Source organism: Pituophis catenifer, unplaced genomic scaffold, assembly GCF_029215685.1.
Source record: "Pituophis catenifer annectens isolate HBS135680 unplaced genomic scaffold, rPitCat1.0.hap2 SCAF_2, whole genome shotgun sequence".
Classification (NCBI taxonomy): Eukaryota; Metazoa; Chordata; class Lepidosauria; order Squamata; family Colubridae; genus Pituophis; species Pituophis catenifer.
In genome coordinates, this window is record NW_027256882.1 from 250,469,306 (window position 1) to 250,488,661 (window position 19,356).

At 35.7% G+C, this 19,356-nt stretch overlaps 1 protein-coding gene across 3 annotated transcripts in view; it reads right to left on the bottom strand.

Moving 5' to 3' along the window:
* PAM (peptidylglycine alpha-amidating monooxygenase) overlaps positions 1-19,356 on the bottom strand; it is a 107,899-nt gene that overhangs the window by 43,659 nt on the left and 44,884 nt on the right. For all 3 annotated transcript variants that reach the window (XM_070938759.1, XM_070938758.1, XM_070938757.1), the window contains exons 8-13: positions 18,518-18,585; positions 17,240-17,320; positions 15,038-15,114; positions 11,872-11,975; positions 3,888-4,075; positions 506-577 (exon numbers count right to left, since the gene is read on the bottom strand). In XM_070938759.1, coding sequence (XP_070794860.1) covers positions 506-577; positions 3,888-4,075; positions 11,872-11,975; positions 15,038-15,114; positions 17,240-17,320; positions 18,518-18,585 — 590 coding nt within the window. The remainder of the gene's footprint in view (positions 1-505; positions 578-3,887; positions 4,076-11,871; positions 11,976-15,037; positions 15,115-17,239; positions 17,321-18,517; positions 18,586-19,356) is intronic.

Sequence of the window (19,356 nt, forward strand, 5' to 3'; positions counted from 1 at the left end):
AATATATTTATTTTGTGCAGATTTCAAGTTTATTGCCAAGCTACTCCACATTAGGGCAAACATAACTAAATTTTTTATGTTATAAATATAAGTGTCAAAATGTACTGCTTACATAATATGTATGCATTATTTTTCTGTTATTATTTTTTGTAACCAAAAGCTACAAATTAAGTGTTAACTATTTGGAATATAGTAAAATCTAATAATAGTTTTAGATTATTGGATCAGATTATTGCATTATTACAATTATACAAATTAATTAATTAAATAAATAAATAAATTAACTTTGAAAAATCAAATTAGGTTGTGCTAACGGAGGCATTTGCAAGATTAGAAGTTGGTAATCAATTGCTTTCTCTTAAAAGATTTGGGGCACTACAACAGAGTGGCTTTATGTATTAGCAAAAAAAAAAAAAAGCTTCAATATATTTATAACACTGCAACAGCTTTAACACTAGAATTATAAAACACGGTATGTATTTAAAGGGACAAATGTAATACATACCCTGATCTAAAACCTCCTCCTCTTCTCTTTTTGGCTGTTGTATTATCATACCCGTGCCTTCATTTTTGATTTCTAAAAAAGAAAATGAAAGAAATTTCATCAAAAAATGTCATAATACAAATATGAAATAAATTACTAGAGAAATTCATAGAAATACTTATTCTTCTACCCAATGACATTTATATCAATATCCAATCACCATGAATCTAGATGTAATCAAGCATGCAAGAGGATCACAAACCTGTCCCACCCCCCAAAAAAAGATACTGGCAAATGATTAGGCCTACTGAATTTAAGCTAAAAATTTGGAAGACCAAATTTGCATAGTCTTCCTTGGCTGCATAGCAATTGCTTGGAATTTTGTAAGTCTAACAGGATGCTTATAAAATGAAGGTATTTATACTGGTTTAAAGGAGCCTTTCTTTTGTCTTTAGATGCACAGTTCAACCATTTCTTGACCATAGTCATACAATTTGGGATTTCTGGATATGTCACTATAGGGAAGAGAAATAAAGAATTCTGCTTCTTCTGGCTAATCTATATGCACCTACATTTAGGCTGAATGCCATGAAGAAACAGAGCAACTATTAATTTCTGGAAGAGAATTATTATATTTGAGGATTTGATTTAATTAATTAAAATATACTATTTATAATTGATTTATAAGTATCTGTAACTTGGCTCATTCCTGTCCATAAGTTATTATGCCACTTATTCTTTAATGATTCATAGGTAACCATATGTGAGAATTCAGGCTAACAATGGGTCTTCAATTGAAAGAACACTGCAATGTATCAAATTCTTATCAAATAAATTACTACAGAAAGGGCAGATGTACTAGTCAATGAATATTTTTCTCACAGAAATAAGACTGGATATAAAAATTAGAAAACATTTTCTTTTTGGTTACAATTATTTTGACCTTCACAAGAGATTATTGCAATGTTATCAATTATTTATAATTGTTGTGGCCCGTCAGCAGCTTGTGCAGTTAGTAGCTGATTCCAACAGCGAGGAGGCTGGTGTGGTGCTGCGCCAGCAGCCTGTGCAGCTGGCGCTCGAGTCAGACAATGAGGAGGCTGGAGAAGATGTGGTGCCAGAGGCGGGAATTCAGCCAGGGCCTTCAAAACCTCCAGAAGCTCCCATAAGTGAAGAGGAAGAAGAGGAGGAGCCTCTTCTCGATGCACGAGCGCACAGAGCTGTTAAAAGGCAGGAGTGGCTTCTCAGGAAGCGGTCTCCTCGAGAGTAGGGCTTGGGGCTAATTGGCCATTCCCCTAGCCTATTTAAGGAAGGATAACGACTGATGCAATTTGCAGGAAACAACTTCATTCATATTCCTTCGCATCTTGATTCCAAAAACATTTGATTCGGCTCTTGTTTATCTTTTGTCAGTTTTCCTACAAATTGCTTCTGGGCATTCTGCTGACCACAATAAGATTACGGTTATCTGAAATACTGTGCCTCAGAATTGAGTTATTATTCTTTGGATTCTTGTTGGCTGTTAATGAAGTTAAATTAACAGCCCTTGTTCAGAAAAGACTGATTTAAACTGTACTTGTGTTCGAACAACTACTAAGAAAGCTCATTAGTAGTCCTTAATTAGTAAACTAAGGTTTGTACAGACTTTGTGTGTTCTTTGGGGTCCGTAGCTGGGGCAGAACAATAATATAGATTGTACTCTGGAAGATATTTTGGTTAATTTTATAACCAAGTGATCAGTGGTGGATTGCTCCCAGTTCGATCCGGTTCTTGTGAACAGGTAGTAATGGTGATGGGAGGCTCCTCTCACCCACTCCGACATCATCACTGACGATCTGCACATGCGCAGAAACGCGTGCTCCCATTGCGAACTGGTAGTAAATGTAAGTGGAACCCACCCCTGCAACTGATATGAAATTGTTTGGAATATGGAAACATAGTCATTCTTGCTCTACTCTATCCTGATATATCACCTGATGTTAAAAGGCATTATCTCAGTTTAGATATGGCATTAATGTAATAGTTTCTCTTCTGGAAAGTTTATGAATACAATAGAATGGAATAATAACTTCATTGTCATTTTGAATGTACACTAATTGGCATACATTAAAATGAAATTTCATTGCATACAGCTCTCAAAAGTTCAACATCTCCATTATATACCACATATATACTACCATATTTTTGGACTATAAGACGCACCAGAGTATAAGACGCACCTTAGTTTTTGGGGAGGAAAATAAGAAAAAAGCTGATTCAGGGTGGATCGGCCTCCCGGAATACCCCCAATCAAGTGTTCCCAGAGGTAAGCTTTAGCAATAAGTTTGTTGGTTGTGAGGTCTGTGCCTTGCTTTTTTTTCCACTTCTGAAACCTCCATTTCAGAGGCTTTTTTTTTTCAGCCTCTCAAATGGAGGTTTCAGAGGCTTTTTTTCCAGGCTCTGAAACGGAGGTTTCAGAAGCTGGGTGGGGCTACATTCAGTGTATCACCCAAATTTTCATCCTCTTTTAGAGGGGAAAATGTGCGTCTTATACTCCAAAAAATATGGTACATAAGCATGACTAAATAAATAAATAAATAAATATATACCCACATATATTATATGACCTATTAGTTATTTAATCTTTACTTTAGTTCCTTAAAACTATGGTTTATTTAAATAGACCTAGATTAAAAATATCTTTCAATCTTCAGTACATATTATCTTAAAACTGTAAGTTTGGCCCAGTTTCAATATAACAAATTTCAGTTAGTTTAATCATAGAACTGCTTTTTCCGAAATATTTATGTTTAACAGAGAAGAAAGGGGAAAAGAGAAACATTGGATATATGATAATCAAGCAGGTGTATTTCTATAAAATTAAACTGTATCTTATCTACATATTCAACTGCATTTACTAGTTAAACAGAATGTAAGGAAGCTTCATTTAACTTGAATCTCTGCATTCTTTTAAATTTTTATTTCACTTTTTCACCAATCTGGATAATAAAGAAAGCTAACACAAAAGATACGAAAAAGATAAAAGAACAGAATTAAAATTCAATCAATAAACATTAACACTCTTTTTAATTTTACATAGAATTAGACATATGGGAATAACAGATTCTTATTTGAGTTTGGTCCAATTATTAATATTTATTTCGCATATAGTAAGATGTAGAACCAAGTAATATGACAACTGACTCTTAAACTATTAAATACTACATAATGCCATAACAGCTGAATGTACTGTTCACTACCTGGAGGACTGTGCTGGATTTTTTGGCACATTTTTTTTGGCTGCATATCTAAATATCAGCACATTTACAAAGATATCTCAATCACTTTGGTTGACTTCCTCACAAATACTCAGCCACATAATTCTTTCCCGTAGTGATATTAGCAAAGGAATAAACATTTTTACCTTCATTATGTCCATGGGCCATCATAGTCATATCAGGCTTGACTGGAATAGCGATATTTGCTTCTTGAGGTATGCTTTTGAATATCTCTGGCTTAATGTTCTGTGTACAGGTCATGGATGAAACTGCATATTTGGCTTCCATGTAATACATAATATAGAAATTGCACATTTCATCCCTGGCTGTGCCTCTTCATCAAAATATGTGTAGAGAGAAAAGTTAAAATATAAATTTTAGCTACAGAGGAAACACACTTATAAAAATTAATGTAAAATGTAGAAGAGAGAAGGACATCTTCCAATTACAAAGTCAGATAGCACTATTCTTTAAAAATATTTCACATTAAACATGCATGGGGCTCTTGAAATAAAAGCTGTTATCTCAACTGTTTGCTTAGCATTTATTAAGAACATTGTTTTACATAGTTTTATGAAGTATATTAGATCTTAGTAGAAATAGCACCTTCAGCCTTCAAAGCAAACTTTTTTCCACTGACAGATTCTTAGTTATCACTCAGTCGTATTAAGGCTATGCCTGCTTAACTGTGGCTTCTATACAATTCATTTTTGTTTTATTTTTGCAGATATATTTCACAAGCTTCCATCAAAATGCATCCAGCAGTGCAGATTTCAATCAAGATTACTTATATGGAATGCAACAGTATAAACTATTTATTCTTTCCTGAAGAATTCTCCTCCACCGTCCCACCACCCATCCAGATGATATATTCCATTTACAAAATCATTAATAATTTACTCTTTTAATTTAGGGCTCTTCTATTTAATGCATGCCAGATTCATTGTATTGCCTCTCCCTTGTTCTGCAAGGCCACAAAGTATAGATCCAAGTTAAAAAAACAACAACCCTAGTTTCATTATGTTATTATGGGACACTAATTGTAGCATCTTTTATTTAGATTAAGTGATGCTATAATAGTGATGCTGCAATTTTCCCTCAAGCTTAGATTGCAAGCCTTTTCCTTTTCTTTTAAAGAATTAATGCAAAAGAAAATTAATGAATACAGTATCAGTGTTTTCAACATGACAAATCCATTTATTTATTCATTAGAAGTATTTCCATGCCACCCAGCTCAAAACATACACCTGACAGTTTACTCAAAATATTAAATATAAAAGCCAAAGGAAATTCAAAACAAATACAAATCAGTGCCCACCCAAGTAATAGTCAACCACTAACCCACAAATGACGGCTCCAACAAAATTGTCTGCACTAGACCTAGCTTGCAGAAAGCTAGTAGAGAGGATGCCAAGTGCACCTCTGGGAACAAGGGATTCTGTAATGTCTTCACAGACAAAAGAGGAGGATTACTTAGGATCTGTGTTGATTGTTATTCATACAGAGACAGAAGCATGAACATTATTTCTCTGCCTGTCCAGACATAGCAAATTCCATCTAGAAAAAACAGTCCTTAAGGAACACCAAGCTATAGACGGCTGTATCAGTCAAATTTGTAATTTTAAATTGGAATTTGAGATAACCCATCCAGCGGCCAGATAATAGATATAATATTTACAATGGGAGCACTCACCCACTAATCACCTTAGTTGCCTCCTTTTGTACTAACTGTAATTTCCAAAATAGTGGCATCTGGAAAGTGTTACAGTAATCTAAGTGAGTAAGTAATAAGAACATTGCTAGACTATCTTGGTCCAAAAGAGGCAAAAATCAGTTTATCAATTTCAGCTGGGGAAAGACCATCTAGAGCAAAATTTCCACCTGCTCTTACAACTTTATGGAGAACATAAGAATAGCCTGATTAGATTATACCTAAACTATCTAGCTAGCATTCTGTTTCAAACACTACACCCCCAGATACACCTAGAAGGCAACAAATAGGAGACCAAGGCAGCTGTTCTTTCCCATTGTTGCTCTTGCGTATCTAATAAGTGAAGCCAGATTGCATCTGTATTTGGAGGCAGCATTCAGTAATCAAGGCTAGTAGGAATTTCTCTAATCTCCTTTTCCATCAGGTTAATTACATGCCAATGAAGACACTTTTCTTCTTATCAATTTCAAATCGTCTTATCAGTCACTACATAATTTCTAATTCTTGTCCATATGGTCAATGATAGACAAACATATTCTTTGTTCAATTTACCACGCATAGTTATATCAATCTGAAACATTTCCAAGTACTTTTTTCTAATGTAAAAATCATTGCTGCCTATGCTTACATGGAAGGTGTTCATGCCGTCTGATCGATTGCCTTTTCTGTAGTCCCAGATATATATCTGTATATATTTTTCAATCCGTTGATATCTTTTCTTTAGATCTAATGACCAGAACTGTACCCCAGATACTAGATGTGCCATAATGTTTTATAGAGACATTAACATATTAGTCGACTTATTATGTATTTTCTACTGACCCTTATCAAGGAAGTTGTCTTCTTTACAAATTTGCACATCATGTAAATGATTTCATTTACTCCAATATCTCTTTCTTGATTGACCACTGGCAATTCAATCCTCATTATTTGATTACACAAATATGAATTCCTAGCCCTAATGTGGATTACTTTGTACTTTCTGATATTGAATTGCACTTGCTTTTAATGTCCTGGTTTAATGTCCTAAAGAGAAGCAATTCACAGTCTATTTGTTTCTTCACTCCTTAACTAATTTTTTATCTCGTCAGAATCAAAAACTGAGAGTTGGAAACTGTATAAAGTTAATTAATTAAACAAAGAAACAAACTTTTGCAACTCACAGGATATATTAGATTAATTTGTATATAAACAGGTTGAATAGCACCGGGCCTGAAACAGATCCTAATGATGCTTACTTCTTATATGTTTCCACTGTGAAAACTGCCAATTTATTCCTATTATTTTCTTTTGTCCAATCTGTTACTAATTGCTCAGCTGGCCCAAGAGTTTTTGATCAAGAAATTTATGAGAAGCTTCTCGAAAGTGTAAATATACAATGTTAGTAACCTTATCTAGAACTAACAATGAAGCAGTTGTGAAACCAGAATGTTTGTGAACAAACATAAACTCTGTCTTTTTGGGATTGAGTTGAAGCTTGTTTCTACCTCTCTAGTTCCTCATAAAGTTTCAGATATTAGGCTTAGATCCCCACAGCTCCTCTTACCCTGCTTCACCCTAGATATAATCGTATGTTACTTTACTCTGGAGTGGTGAAGTAGCATACAATTATATCTTACATAAACTAGTGATGATTTCTCCCAACAGATTTATATAGCTGTTGAAAAGCAATGGGAACAAAGCTGAATGTTTACCCTTTACTGTGGCTGTTCCTTATCTATCACTGCTTAGTAATAAGTACCCTTTACTATGGCTGTTCCTTATCTATCACTGATTAGAAGTGTCTACTAAGTTAGGTAGTTTTGAAGAAGCAGGATAAGAAGACAATTGAGTCTTTTGAACTTTGACATAGGGAAATATTCTTGAGAAGACTATAGACCTGGGGTGTCAAATTCGTGGCCCATGGGCCGGATGCATCACGTGCTGGCCACCACCACCACCCCGGTTTAGAGAAGGGGAAAAAAGTCATGATATGTCATGTGACAACAACATGTCGCCATGAGTTTGACACCCAATATGGACAGTCAAGAAAACAAACCAATGAATTACTAAATGACTCAACCCAGAGCTCTCACTTAAGGCTTAAATGACAAACTCAATTATGCTACATTGGACATAGTATTCAAAGATGTAGCTTCTTAGAGAAGGTTCTAATATTGGGGAAGATGAAAGGAAAAAGAACAGGATGACCAGCAGCAGCCTAGATGAAGTTAGTTACTAATGGTGACATTATTGGAAGATTTTAGAGACCAGATTAGAGACAAATCATTCTAGAGAAAATCTTTGTGGTTGCTAGGAGCCAACATTGACTTGATGCCACATAATCAATGAATACAAACTAAGGTAGAGTGTAACCACTATAAAAGGTGTCTCCAATCTTCAATCCCCATAAACCACAGGTATCAAACTCACTGTATCACATTGCGGTCATGTGATGTATCATGACGTTTTTTCTCTTTGTGGGGCTGGGGTGGGTGTGACCTATGTGTGACACATCCGGCCTGTGGGTTGCCAGTTTGACACCCCTACCATAGGTGATCCAGTACCATGGCTGAAATATTGAAAGAGGTCTAAAATGATTGCTGTATCCTGAAAATATTATCTATTAGAACAGCTAGTACTATTTCTATTCTGTGTTAAGGCCTGAACTCAAACTGAAAAAGATCTCATAATTTGTTTCATAAGGAATATTGCTTCTTAAGTAAGAATCAATAGAATATTTAAACATCGTTCTTCAGAAATAAAAAATGTATTCCTGCATACAGAATATTTAACATTTGCTTCAAGAGGTTTATACTGATAATGCACACATTTTGAGATCATTTTGTTAAGAGGGCTCAGTGGAAAGAAAAAATGTATGAAACACAGGAAGATATAGAACGGGGAGTGAAGAACAGTGAAAAGCTTTGTCTATCTCTCCCCCCATCAATTAGTTTTTGCAATCAAATCAGTCAGCCTACGCTAATAGAATGATGTGGGGGTGGACTATGTGCAGCTTCCAAAGACATCAGTGCTTACTCTTATCCTGTGGCATCATGCAGCATTCATTTATTCACCATAGCAACAATAATGACATCTGTCAGGAAGTGAATGAGACCTTCCCAAAAGAGAATTGGTATCCAGCCTTTTTAAAATATGGAACCGTTCCAGAAAGCTGTTTTGCCTCAGCAAGATTAGTGTTAGCCTCCTCCTTTTTATATTCATTTCCTCTCCTTCAAGTTGATTTAGATAGCTGTCAGAAAACTGCCACCTCTTTAAAACATAAATAAAACACTGAAGTGTAATTGAGGAATAAAGCTAACTTTCCTATATGTATTAACAATATCCAAACATTGTCAATATTTTTAACATAGCACATTTGCCATCCTTGGAAGATATAGAAGTAGGCTATTTGTTATAACTTTAGTTATTAATGAGAAACAAGATATCAGTGGCAGACAAAACTGCTTTTTTATATTTGCTGAAAAATAATGAGCAATTAAACACTTGCTCTACAAATATGGATGGGGAATCTTTTTCAACCAAAGGGTTGTTTTTTGAAAGTAACTTTTCAGAAACCGTGTGTCGAGAACAGATGGCAAAAGAAGAGCTGGACATGACAAGCTCTGCCATACAAATATGGCGTCCCCTAAATTTTTGTGAGAATTATTGATGGCAGTGTACCAAAGTTAACTACAAATACAAATCCCAAAGAAAACAACATAATTCATTAAGTCAATTCATACCATAAAATCATCACTAAACTAAAACATCCAACAACTACTCATCAAGACCAAAAATCTGGAAAAAGAGCCAGGATTTGACTACCCTTCTAAAGACCTGCAAGTTCAGGACCAACTATATATTTGGTTAGTGAATAGACTTTGGGGTATGTCATCCTTATGTCTATCCGTCCTCGGGATGGCTAGATACCGAGAGAGCAGGGTGAGTCCTGCAAATAAATCCTTTTTATGTCTATTTATTTAAAATATTTGTTTGAGTATCCATTTTATATATATAATAACTCCAGGAAACTTACAGCCTAGCAATAAAATGTAAAAACAAACAATACCACCAACAAAAATTTATCTCACAGTGTGTGATGGAATCTGGTACAGAGTCACTAGATGGAAGAAGTCTTTCAGGAGGACCAAAGAACAAATCAGCCAGATTTGCCTATGTAGGAAGAGTTGTAGTGTGGACCCTCCTTAAATGTTCACAGGGTATATTTGATAGTTATGTACATTGTGTTTTAGTCCTGCAAGATTCCTTCTATAGGTGAAAGACAATAAAGAAACTACTCTAGTAAAATATCATGTTGTTCTTGGTTTGTTATACCTGACATAGTGCTCCCAGGACATCCCTTCTCCATACTTCCACTGGCCTCCACTCCCATTTTAGCTCAATGCTTAGGAGAACAACCAGGTCTTTATAGTCTTGTGGATGGCCAAAATGGTAGGGGCCCTTTGGATTTCAGAGACGAAGCTGCTCTGAAGGGTAGGGTCAGTTATGGAGAAGGTATGATTCACCAGACAACATTTAAGGGAAGAGAGTGTCTGTCATTTGTGTCTAGATTTTTAGCCGCTTTGTTAGAACAGAATGTTGCCCAGGGTATACCATCTTGGAGGTAGGCAATACTTCATACCTCAGGTATGCAATACTGGCCTAGAATATAGATTGAATATGTCACAAACATTAGAGATAGAATAGAGCCGTGGTAACACAGTGGTTGGGGTGCAGTATTGCAGGCTAATTCTGCCCACTGCCAGGAGTTTGATGCTCACCTTGATGCTCAAGGTTGACTCAGCCTTCAATCCTTCCAAGATTGGTAAAATGAGGACCCAGATTGTTGGGGACAATAGGTTGACATTGTGAACTACTTAGACCCTATCTGTCATTTCATTTCATTTCATTTTGCCATCCTCCCCAGCAGATACTGGGCAGCATATAAAATCTAGTATTAAGTTTAAACAAAATCATAGTCAAAACAAAATAGCTCACACTAAAAACAGCCATTAAAAGATATTCCAAGAAGGCCCCCTTAAAGGGCTTTATAGGTGATAATCAGCACCTTAATTGCTTCTAGAAATTTACTGTGAGGTATCAAAGGTTGACAAAAGGTCATGGAGGGCTAGGATGGATGAGTACCCACATCCAGAGTCCACCACTAGTCAAAAATAAGCACAACCAAAGTACTGATTTGCTTCAAGATCACAGTACAAAGGACATTGTTTGAAGGGTGTGTTAATGTGATGTTTCACTTAACTGTGTTGCTTAGCAATGGAGTTGCCAGTCCCAGGTGCGATTGTTAACCCAGATCTACTATAGAACCAGGTTCTATACATACTGTATATTTTGCATTAAAAAAGCTCTTATATGGGTTTAATAAGGAACTCAAGCAAGAACGCTCTACTCTACTCTACTCTACTCTACTCTACTCTACTCTACTCTACTCTACTCTACTCTACTCTACTCTACCCTACCTTACCCTACCCTACCCTACCCTACCCTACCCTAGAAATTTTACAGTTGGTGAGATAGGAGATGAAGTAATCATTTTTGTGCCATATTATATTAACTCTATGAACGAGGTACAGATACTGTATTTTAGAAACGGCATCTTCATCATGACACATGTTTACTACTAGAACACATTAATTCTTTATTCCTTGCAAATGAATCTATTTCCCATAATCACTATGAATGGTAGCATATAATGCCTTTAAAAATGATCATTTATACATCCAAGTTTAATTGGGATATGTGACATGATATACACAAATTGATCCTAGCTGATTCTACTAAGTTGCAAAATAGATGTCATTGTAAGTGTTTCACACATATACTGTGTGTATTAGATCAAATATGTCAGGCTTCAGAGGGTTCAGCAGCAAATGGTGACTCTGAAGACATATAACCCTTTATTCATTGCTTGGCTAATCTTGGCAGATGACTCTTAGAAACCTCAGCTAGATTAGAGTCTTTATTGGAAAAAGATTAAAGCCTGTAACACAACAGCTGACTGTCATAGCAGAATAAGGAATTCTGACCCTGTTATGTCTACCCTCTAGGATTTAAACACTTGGCTTTTTTTTTTCTTGCTTTTCTCAGCCAATGGAAACTTGGTCAGCCTCTTGATAGCTTTGATATAAATGGAACATGCTTTCACAATACTTCTCGCTAACCCCAGAACTGATGATTCCAGCTTTGTCAGTTACACTATTAGCCACAACAATGATTTGATTAATGTGCAGGTGAAAAAAAAATATCTTTGGGGAGTCTTCACATGTAGTATCAATACCCTAGTCTGTTTTCACTGGCAAAGCATAAAATATTAACAGTTAAGACTTTTCTAGCCATTTTTCTCCCATGTGGAGCAACCATTTTGATTCTCAACTTTTATATAAACATTAATTGAATACAAATATTAACACACATACCCTATATACGTTTCTGAAGATCTGCCTTCACCAGTAAAGACGCATCTTGCTGCCAGAATATCACCATACTTGATTTCTACAGGATTTTCCACAGGATAAAATGCCTGAGAAATGAAACAACAGGAATAATAATTTCAAGCTGTTAGAAAATTGTCTTTCCTCTATTACTTTTCATAACCATAATAACGTATAAAATGTATCACTTGAGTATGCTTTGTATTTCATACTTTGGGTTTCTTTGGTGTATAATTTAAAACACATTTTCTTTTTTATGTTAATATATTATAATATATTATTTTATATCATGAAATAAGCTTAATTCTCTTTATTAATCAAAATTTATTATTTCATGCCTAAAGATGGAAATTCTGCTTTTTTGCCACTTTCATTCCATAACATCCTGTAAAATGAATCATGTTGGGTACTTTAGTAGCATTGGTGTTGGCTGAATTTTGTAAACCTGACTTATTGGCAAGTCAGAGACTCACTGGGTATGGTTTTCACTGTGTCAAATGATCTATTAACGCACAGCATGCAAACACTTTAAAACACACAAACTTTTCCTATGAGACACAAAACAGAATAGAGACTATTTTTTATAAAAAGAGGAGAGAAAGGTAAGCCTCCAGGTTACCTTAAAAAATACTTGATTAACAGGTTAGGATATTCTCTATCTGTATTAATTATGTGGCATTAAATTATATAAATCGTAATTTATTTATTTATTTTATTTCGAATTTATATACCGCACCTTCTCCCAAGGGCGGTGTACAGCCAGATAAAAACATACAATACAAACATTAAAAACAAATTAAAAAGATATATATTAATTTGGCCCCAATTTAAAATAACAAACCAATTAAAAATATTTAAAAAATATATTAAGCCAGCCCGGCTTGCTGAAAAAAGAAAGTTTTAAGGGCATGGCGGAAGGCACCGAAGTCTTGGATTCTCCTTATCTCTGGGGGCAGCTGATTCCAGAGGGTAGGTGCCCCCACAGAGAAGGCCCTCCCCCTGGGGGTCACCAGCCTACATTGTTTGGGAGCGCACAGGTCAGTGGGAGGTCATCGGTAGCAGCAGGTGGTCTCGAAGATAACTAGGTCCTATGCCATGGAGTGCTTTAAAGGTGGTGACCAACACCTTGAAGCGCACTCAGAAGACCACTGGGAGCCAGTGCAGCTCACGCAGGAGCGGTGTTATATGGGAGCGCCAGGTGGCTCCCGTGATTACCCGCGTGGCCGCATTCTGGACTAGTTGGAGCCTCCGGGTGCTCCTCAAAGGGAGCCCCATGTAGAGAGCGTTGAGGTAGGCCAGGCGCGAGGTGATGAGGGCATGAGTGACTGTGCACAGGGAATCCCGATCAAGAAAGGGCCGCAACTGGCGAATCAGGTGAACCTGACAAAAGGTCCCCCTGACAAAAGGTTGATTAGAATCTGATTAGATGATTAGAATCTTACTGATAAAGTTTTATGTAATTCTGTGCCAGTAAATGGGATATTCTATTATGACCAGTTGTCAACAGTGTGCCTAAGTACCATCCTCATTTCCTTTCTATTTTCCAAAAATAGAAACAGTAAAAGAATCAGATGAAACAAATTTAATACCAAAATGAAATACTTGATTTGTACTTAACTATACAGTAATACATACCATTTAGTATCAACTGCAATATTAACGATACCCGACTACATATTAAATAGTCTCTGTATCCCTCCATATTTTTTTCACATGCATATTAAATATACATTAGGTGTCTGTGTGTGTTTGATGTATATATGTATTAAACAAGCTCCCTATTTTCACCAACATTAGAGCAGTTCATAGCATTTTATATTCTATCCTTGAAAATTTGTCTCACTGAACATAATGGTGCTTATTTCTGACTAAAGTGACAAAATAATAGTCTTTCTACATCAAAATTTGGCTACATGAATAAGGGAAAAAAATGGAATATATATATCTATATCTTGGATAGCTTAATCATAAACCCTCTGCAAATATGGAAGTGAGCAAAGCAGAATGAGAGATACAGACGTTTGTCGTATGAAAAGGAAAAAAAAATCTGTAGTGTTTTGTCTCTATTTTTCTTCAGGCATGCTCATCATTTTCCCTTATCTTGGAGCCTGATGTAAGATAAAAGGTCTGCTAAAACATTTGAGAAATTATTAATGAATATTAATAGCTGCCTGTGACATTATTTTTGTCCATGTTTTATATAAGGTTGCAATCAATTCAAACTACTTATCTAATGTGCTGTTTTAATTTTTTTAGGTTTAATCTGCAACTACTGATTTAGTGACATTAGTAATAATAAAAATAGTTTTATTGGGTAATGTGCTTATATTTAATTTTGTCTTTAAGCAAAGCCCTTGGACAAAGAAATTGACTCTGGGATCTAGAAGGTCAATGTCTGCCTCTCCACAAAGCTGAAAGTCTTAAGAGCTGTGGTTACCTTTCTCTCCTATGTGGATGTGAGTCCTGGATACTATACTGATGACACATGACAAATTTCACATGTGCATCCTACATTCCACTCTTGGCAAAATCATGTCTCCAACTTGGAGGTCTTCAATTGCACAGAGTTCACCAGCATTGATTCCCTGATTATCAGAGGCCCGATGCAGTGGTGGAACACATCACTGGAATGGACCACTATGCCTCACCAGTTGCTCTATGGTGGACTGGAGATTGAAGAGACCTCGAGGTCATCCATACAAGTTCTACAAAGATGCTGTGAGGGAAAACCATACACTACTGTGACGGGAATTAGAAGCTGTTGCTGCTGACACAACCTGCTGGCAAGCCCTATGCTATGAAGCCTGGAGTAGCTTCAAAACCAGGGTCCACCAAAAACTGCATCCAGGCTGGGACTGCAGAGCCACCTGCGTGTTGACAAATGAACTATGCAACAGCATATCTTCTTTGAATCCCAAAAAATTATCTATTATATTAACGTATTTTCCCACCACATTTCTGTGAGATGGGTAAGGCTGTGAAAGGAGGTCCGTTTCAAAGTCTTCTAGTGACCTTCCAAAACTGTGTATAGAACCTTATTTTCCCTATTCCTTTTCCAACATTTCAATCATTATATCATGATGGTTCTGCTGTTTACTTTAACAGTGAAGCACATTAACTCAGGATAGCTTTAAAATGCAAGTAAACATACCTGTGGCAGTTGAGGACTTTGGTGGCCAATCGGTGTCCACTGACCATCTCTAACTCGATACCCACTTACTACTTTTCCTGCAACAAAATTAATATGTTTAGCAAAATAAATATGCAGAAATAACAAAAAATACTTTACAAGTTCACCATTTAAATCAATTGACAATGCTAAAAGTTTGGATCATTGATATTTGCTCTATATGATTTACTCCTTAGAAATCCACAGATCATTTTCACATATTTATGTTAATATTTCAGTACATAAGATTTTATTATATAACATTTAATAGATTTAACTTATAAGGAGCTATCAGAATTAATTGGACAAAATGTGTATTATTATGCATCAGTTATATAGTAGTTGTTTATACTTTTATGTTATAATTGTTTCTGAATATGGCAACCTGTCTTCAAAAAATCTGCACTTTCAATAGTTTTAATCACCTAATCACTGTAAAAAAAAAAATCTAAAAGAGTAAAATTGGCATTTGTACCATCTGTCTAAAACTTATACTGGCAGAACTGGATTCATAGAAAAAATCTGGACCAGTCCAAGAAGAGATGGTTTAAGTGTAACACAACAATGAACAATGAGACAATGAACTACCGGGCCTGGTAGCTCAGCAGACTAAAAGCATTGTGATTAACACCAGCTGTCTGCAATTACTGTAAGTTCGGATCTCATCAGGCTCAAGGTTGACTCAGCCTTCCATCCTTTCTAAGGTAGGTTAAATGAGGACCCAGTTTGTGGGGGCAATAAGCTGACTTTGTATAAATATACAAAAGTATGAAGGCTATTGTTTAACACATTGTAAGCTGCCCTGAGTCTCCGGAGAAGGGCGGCATATAAATCAAATTAAAAAAACAAAACAAAACCTCATTATGTAGTGATTTTTGTGGCTGACTCTAACAAAAGTACTATTTCACTTGGAGCGCTTGGCTTCATATACCATATACCATTAGCTTCCTTTGCTTAGGACAATTGGATCTGGTGTAAACATCCACTAAATTCATAATTTGGATTTTCTGTACAGGTACTCCTCACTTAGAGATAGTAATTGGGGGTGAAATGTCTATCATCATTAAGTGATGTGGTCATAAAGCTTAGTGATGGCAGTTCAATCTCCAGTTACCACTGTTAAATGAATCTCTGTGAGTTGTTAAGTGAGGACCTCGCTTAACAAGTCACAGTGATCAGGACTGGCTTTCCCACTGACTTGGCTAACAGAAAGTTGGCAGGGAAGGTCCCAAATTATGATCATGTGACCGTGGAATGCTGTGACATTCAATAATCCAGTCTGGTTACCGAGTGCCTAGAACACAAAACCACAGGCGTGCACAACAGCTGGAACTTTGAGGATTGACTATAAGTAGCACTTGTTCAATCTCATCAAAAATTTGAATGAGCACCTCATTAAATGTGGACTATTATATCTCTTTACTGCTATTTAGTGTTTACCTGGATTTTTGCAGCCCAGATATGGAAACTGCATACTAAGTAATATGAATATCTACCAATCTGGACCAGATACTTAGCACATGTATTTAAGAGGATTCCTGCCCTAACATTCTTCAGTTTAAGTAAAATTAATATGCATGTGTGTATGTCCATGTGTTTGTGTGTATAGTGTGTATGTCCGTGAGTTTGTGTGTATAGTGTAGATTCAGTGTCTTGAAACAAATCTAGCTGAAGCCATATTTTTCTTGCTTTGTTTCTTAGTTGCCATACTTATGGGGGGGGGGGGGAAGGGGACTTATGGAATGTAGGATGACATAAGACATAAGATAAGGCTCTGGAGAACCAAGACCAGATCAACGTGTCCTAGAAACAACAGGAGGGAGTGCTGAGAACCTCATCACCTGTGACACGGGGGGGGGGGGGGTGCAGTATCTATTCTTTAATTATACCAAAAACGTGGCAATTATTCAGTGTTGGTTTCACATTTGACTGTGCTGATATGATGCACCCAATAAACAGGATTTTTGAGGAAACCAAGGCCTCAGAGTCTTGAATTGGTTGGGAGCATTACTCAGAACCATGACATAGATATTATAGAATAATTTACATTACAATTAATAAGCCAATTCCATCTCGTAGCATTCAATAGGCTTTACTATCTCAATCAGGATAACAAAAAGTGAGTATAAGAATTAAGCCTAAACTACTAAGGAAAGGAAATAATCAATTAATGTAAAGACTTACCTAAGTGATGGGTGTGCACTCTATAAGCAAATGGATGCATTGGATATGTTTTATAATGGCAAGCAATATCAGCATTAACCTCTGTTAGAAAACAGATATGAAGGTCATTAAAAATTATGCTTACATATTGAAGACATTTAGAACTATGGTTGCAAAGTTAAATGAAATATATGGCAATATACTAATACCAACAGGGCTGTAGGCATAAAATTTCCTTGCATTTATCCACAAATAACTTTGCACAGTCTTTCATTCATGCAATGATATTAATGGTTATTGTGCTTGATTAACTGAAGAAACATGTATGCGTATATTCATATGCATAATACTGTTCTTACCTTACAGAGTCATGTAATCAATCCACAAATACATGGAATTATATGGTTTGAGGGATAATGTTAAACAGATATTTCCTGGCAAAATATCCTGTTTTGAAGTTTTAAAAACCCTCAGTATTATAGAATTATGAGTCCATAATTAGAAAAAGTAGGGGAAAGACGGGGAAGAGGCTGCAGATTTCAACAAATCTGGAAACAACCAGTGTAACAAAGAGAAGTTTAATTAAAACCTATGAAACTAAATTGATTCAGAAAATCACTGTAAATATTAAGTATAATTTCAAAGTTGGATTCCATGATAAGGTTACTTAATCATGGAAGTGAAAATCTTTGGTCTTTTGCTTGCAGCCAATGAGACAAAGAAGCCTTAAGCTGAGCCATATTAACTGGAAGTTATAGTCTATTGTGAAACTTGGGTAATAATTAAGAGAAATTAAAGTTAGTATATTGCATACTGTATGATTTGTTCCTTGGTTATGCTGAAATATTTAGGATGCTCATTAATTTCTCTGTACATGTATGTGTGGAAATTCATAGAGAATGAATATGATGACTTACAACTAAAATAACTACCTAAAGCATTAGAATTTAGTGATGCAGCCTTTATGTTTGAGTACAAGTGCATCCTTATGTATATTTCCATTATTAATTGGAAAATTGGAAAAAGTACTGATTAAAGGAATACAGCCCCGTAGTCCCTAAGTGGTAATAATAAAAACATGTATTTAGAAGTCAGTAATGATCAGAATTTGATACTTTTTCTTAGATTGCAATGTTGATGTTTTGATATGGCAATCAAAGAAACTAGTATCTTAATTTGTTCTAACATTCTTCTAATAAAGCTTTTAGTATTAAAAGTCCACACCAGTACACTGTTTGAACTGAAAAGAGTGCAAAGGCTGAGGCAGGGCTGGGTGGACAGGAAAACTTATTTATTCACCTTTTTCTCCAGGTGGTATAACAGTATCCACGGACATCATAAGATACATGCCAGCAATCAGAGGCTGCCTTTGAAAGAAAAAGAAGAAACTTGTATCAAATTTACATATATTGCCCTGTTTTATTAATTACTACGTTATATATTACTTTGCTAATAACAAGGTAAGTTTAACTGAATCGACCCAATCGGCTTGCTGTTTTTTTTATAAAAAGAAAACAGCTATTAACAGCTACATATACAGTAGCACCTTTAAAAATTCAAAACCAGTATACATATCTTTATATACTGACACAACAAAGAGTTTATGGACAGTTACTCAAAGTCAGAAAAACTATTAAACAAATATAATGCACTTATAGTAGGGAGGTATGAAGCTTTTACACCTTTTGTGGTGAGACAATCACAAGTGTCATGGCTCTCACACATATGGCATACAATTCTTAATTTGAGACTTACAACTACTTGTAAGCAAATTGTAAATTTACTAATTGTAAAGCAGTCACAACTCACTGGTCTACAAGGCTTACATATCCACTTTTCCCAGATTGATTATAAGCTAGTTTTAAAAGACATTTTGGCATTCACCATGGGGGAAAAGATTAAGAATTAAAATAGTCTTTCAGGGTTCTTTATTGGCCAGTAAGCATTCTCCCTGATAATTAATTGGTCGCATCAATATTTTTTTCCATTTCTGTGTCAATAACCTATGTTATTTTCAAACAGCTCTTGTTCACAGTCAAAGTATCAGCAGATAGATTCCCCCCCAACCTACCTCCTTTCACAACGCATCTGCCCTCTAGAATAGCATACCCCCAGAGGTCAAGGCCCCCCACCCTGCT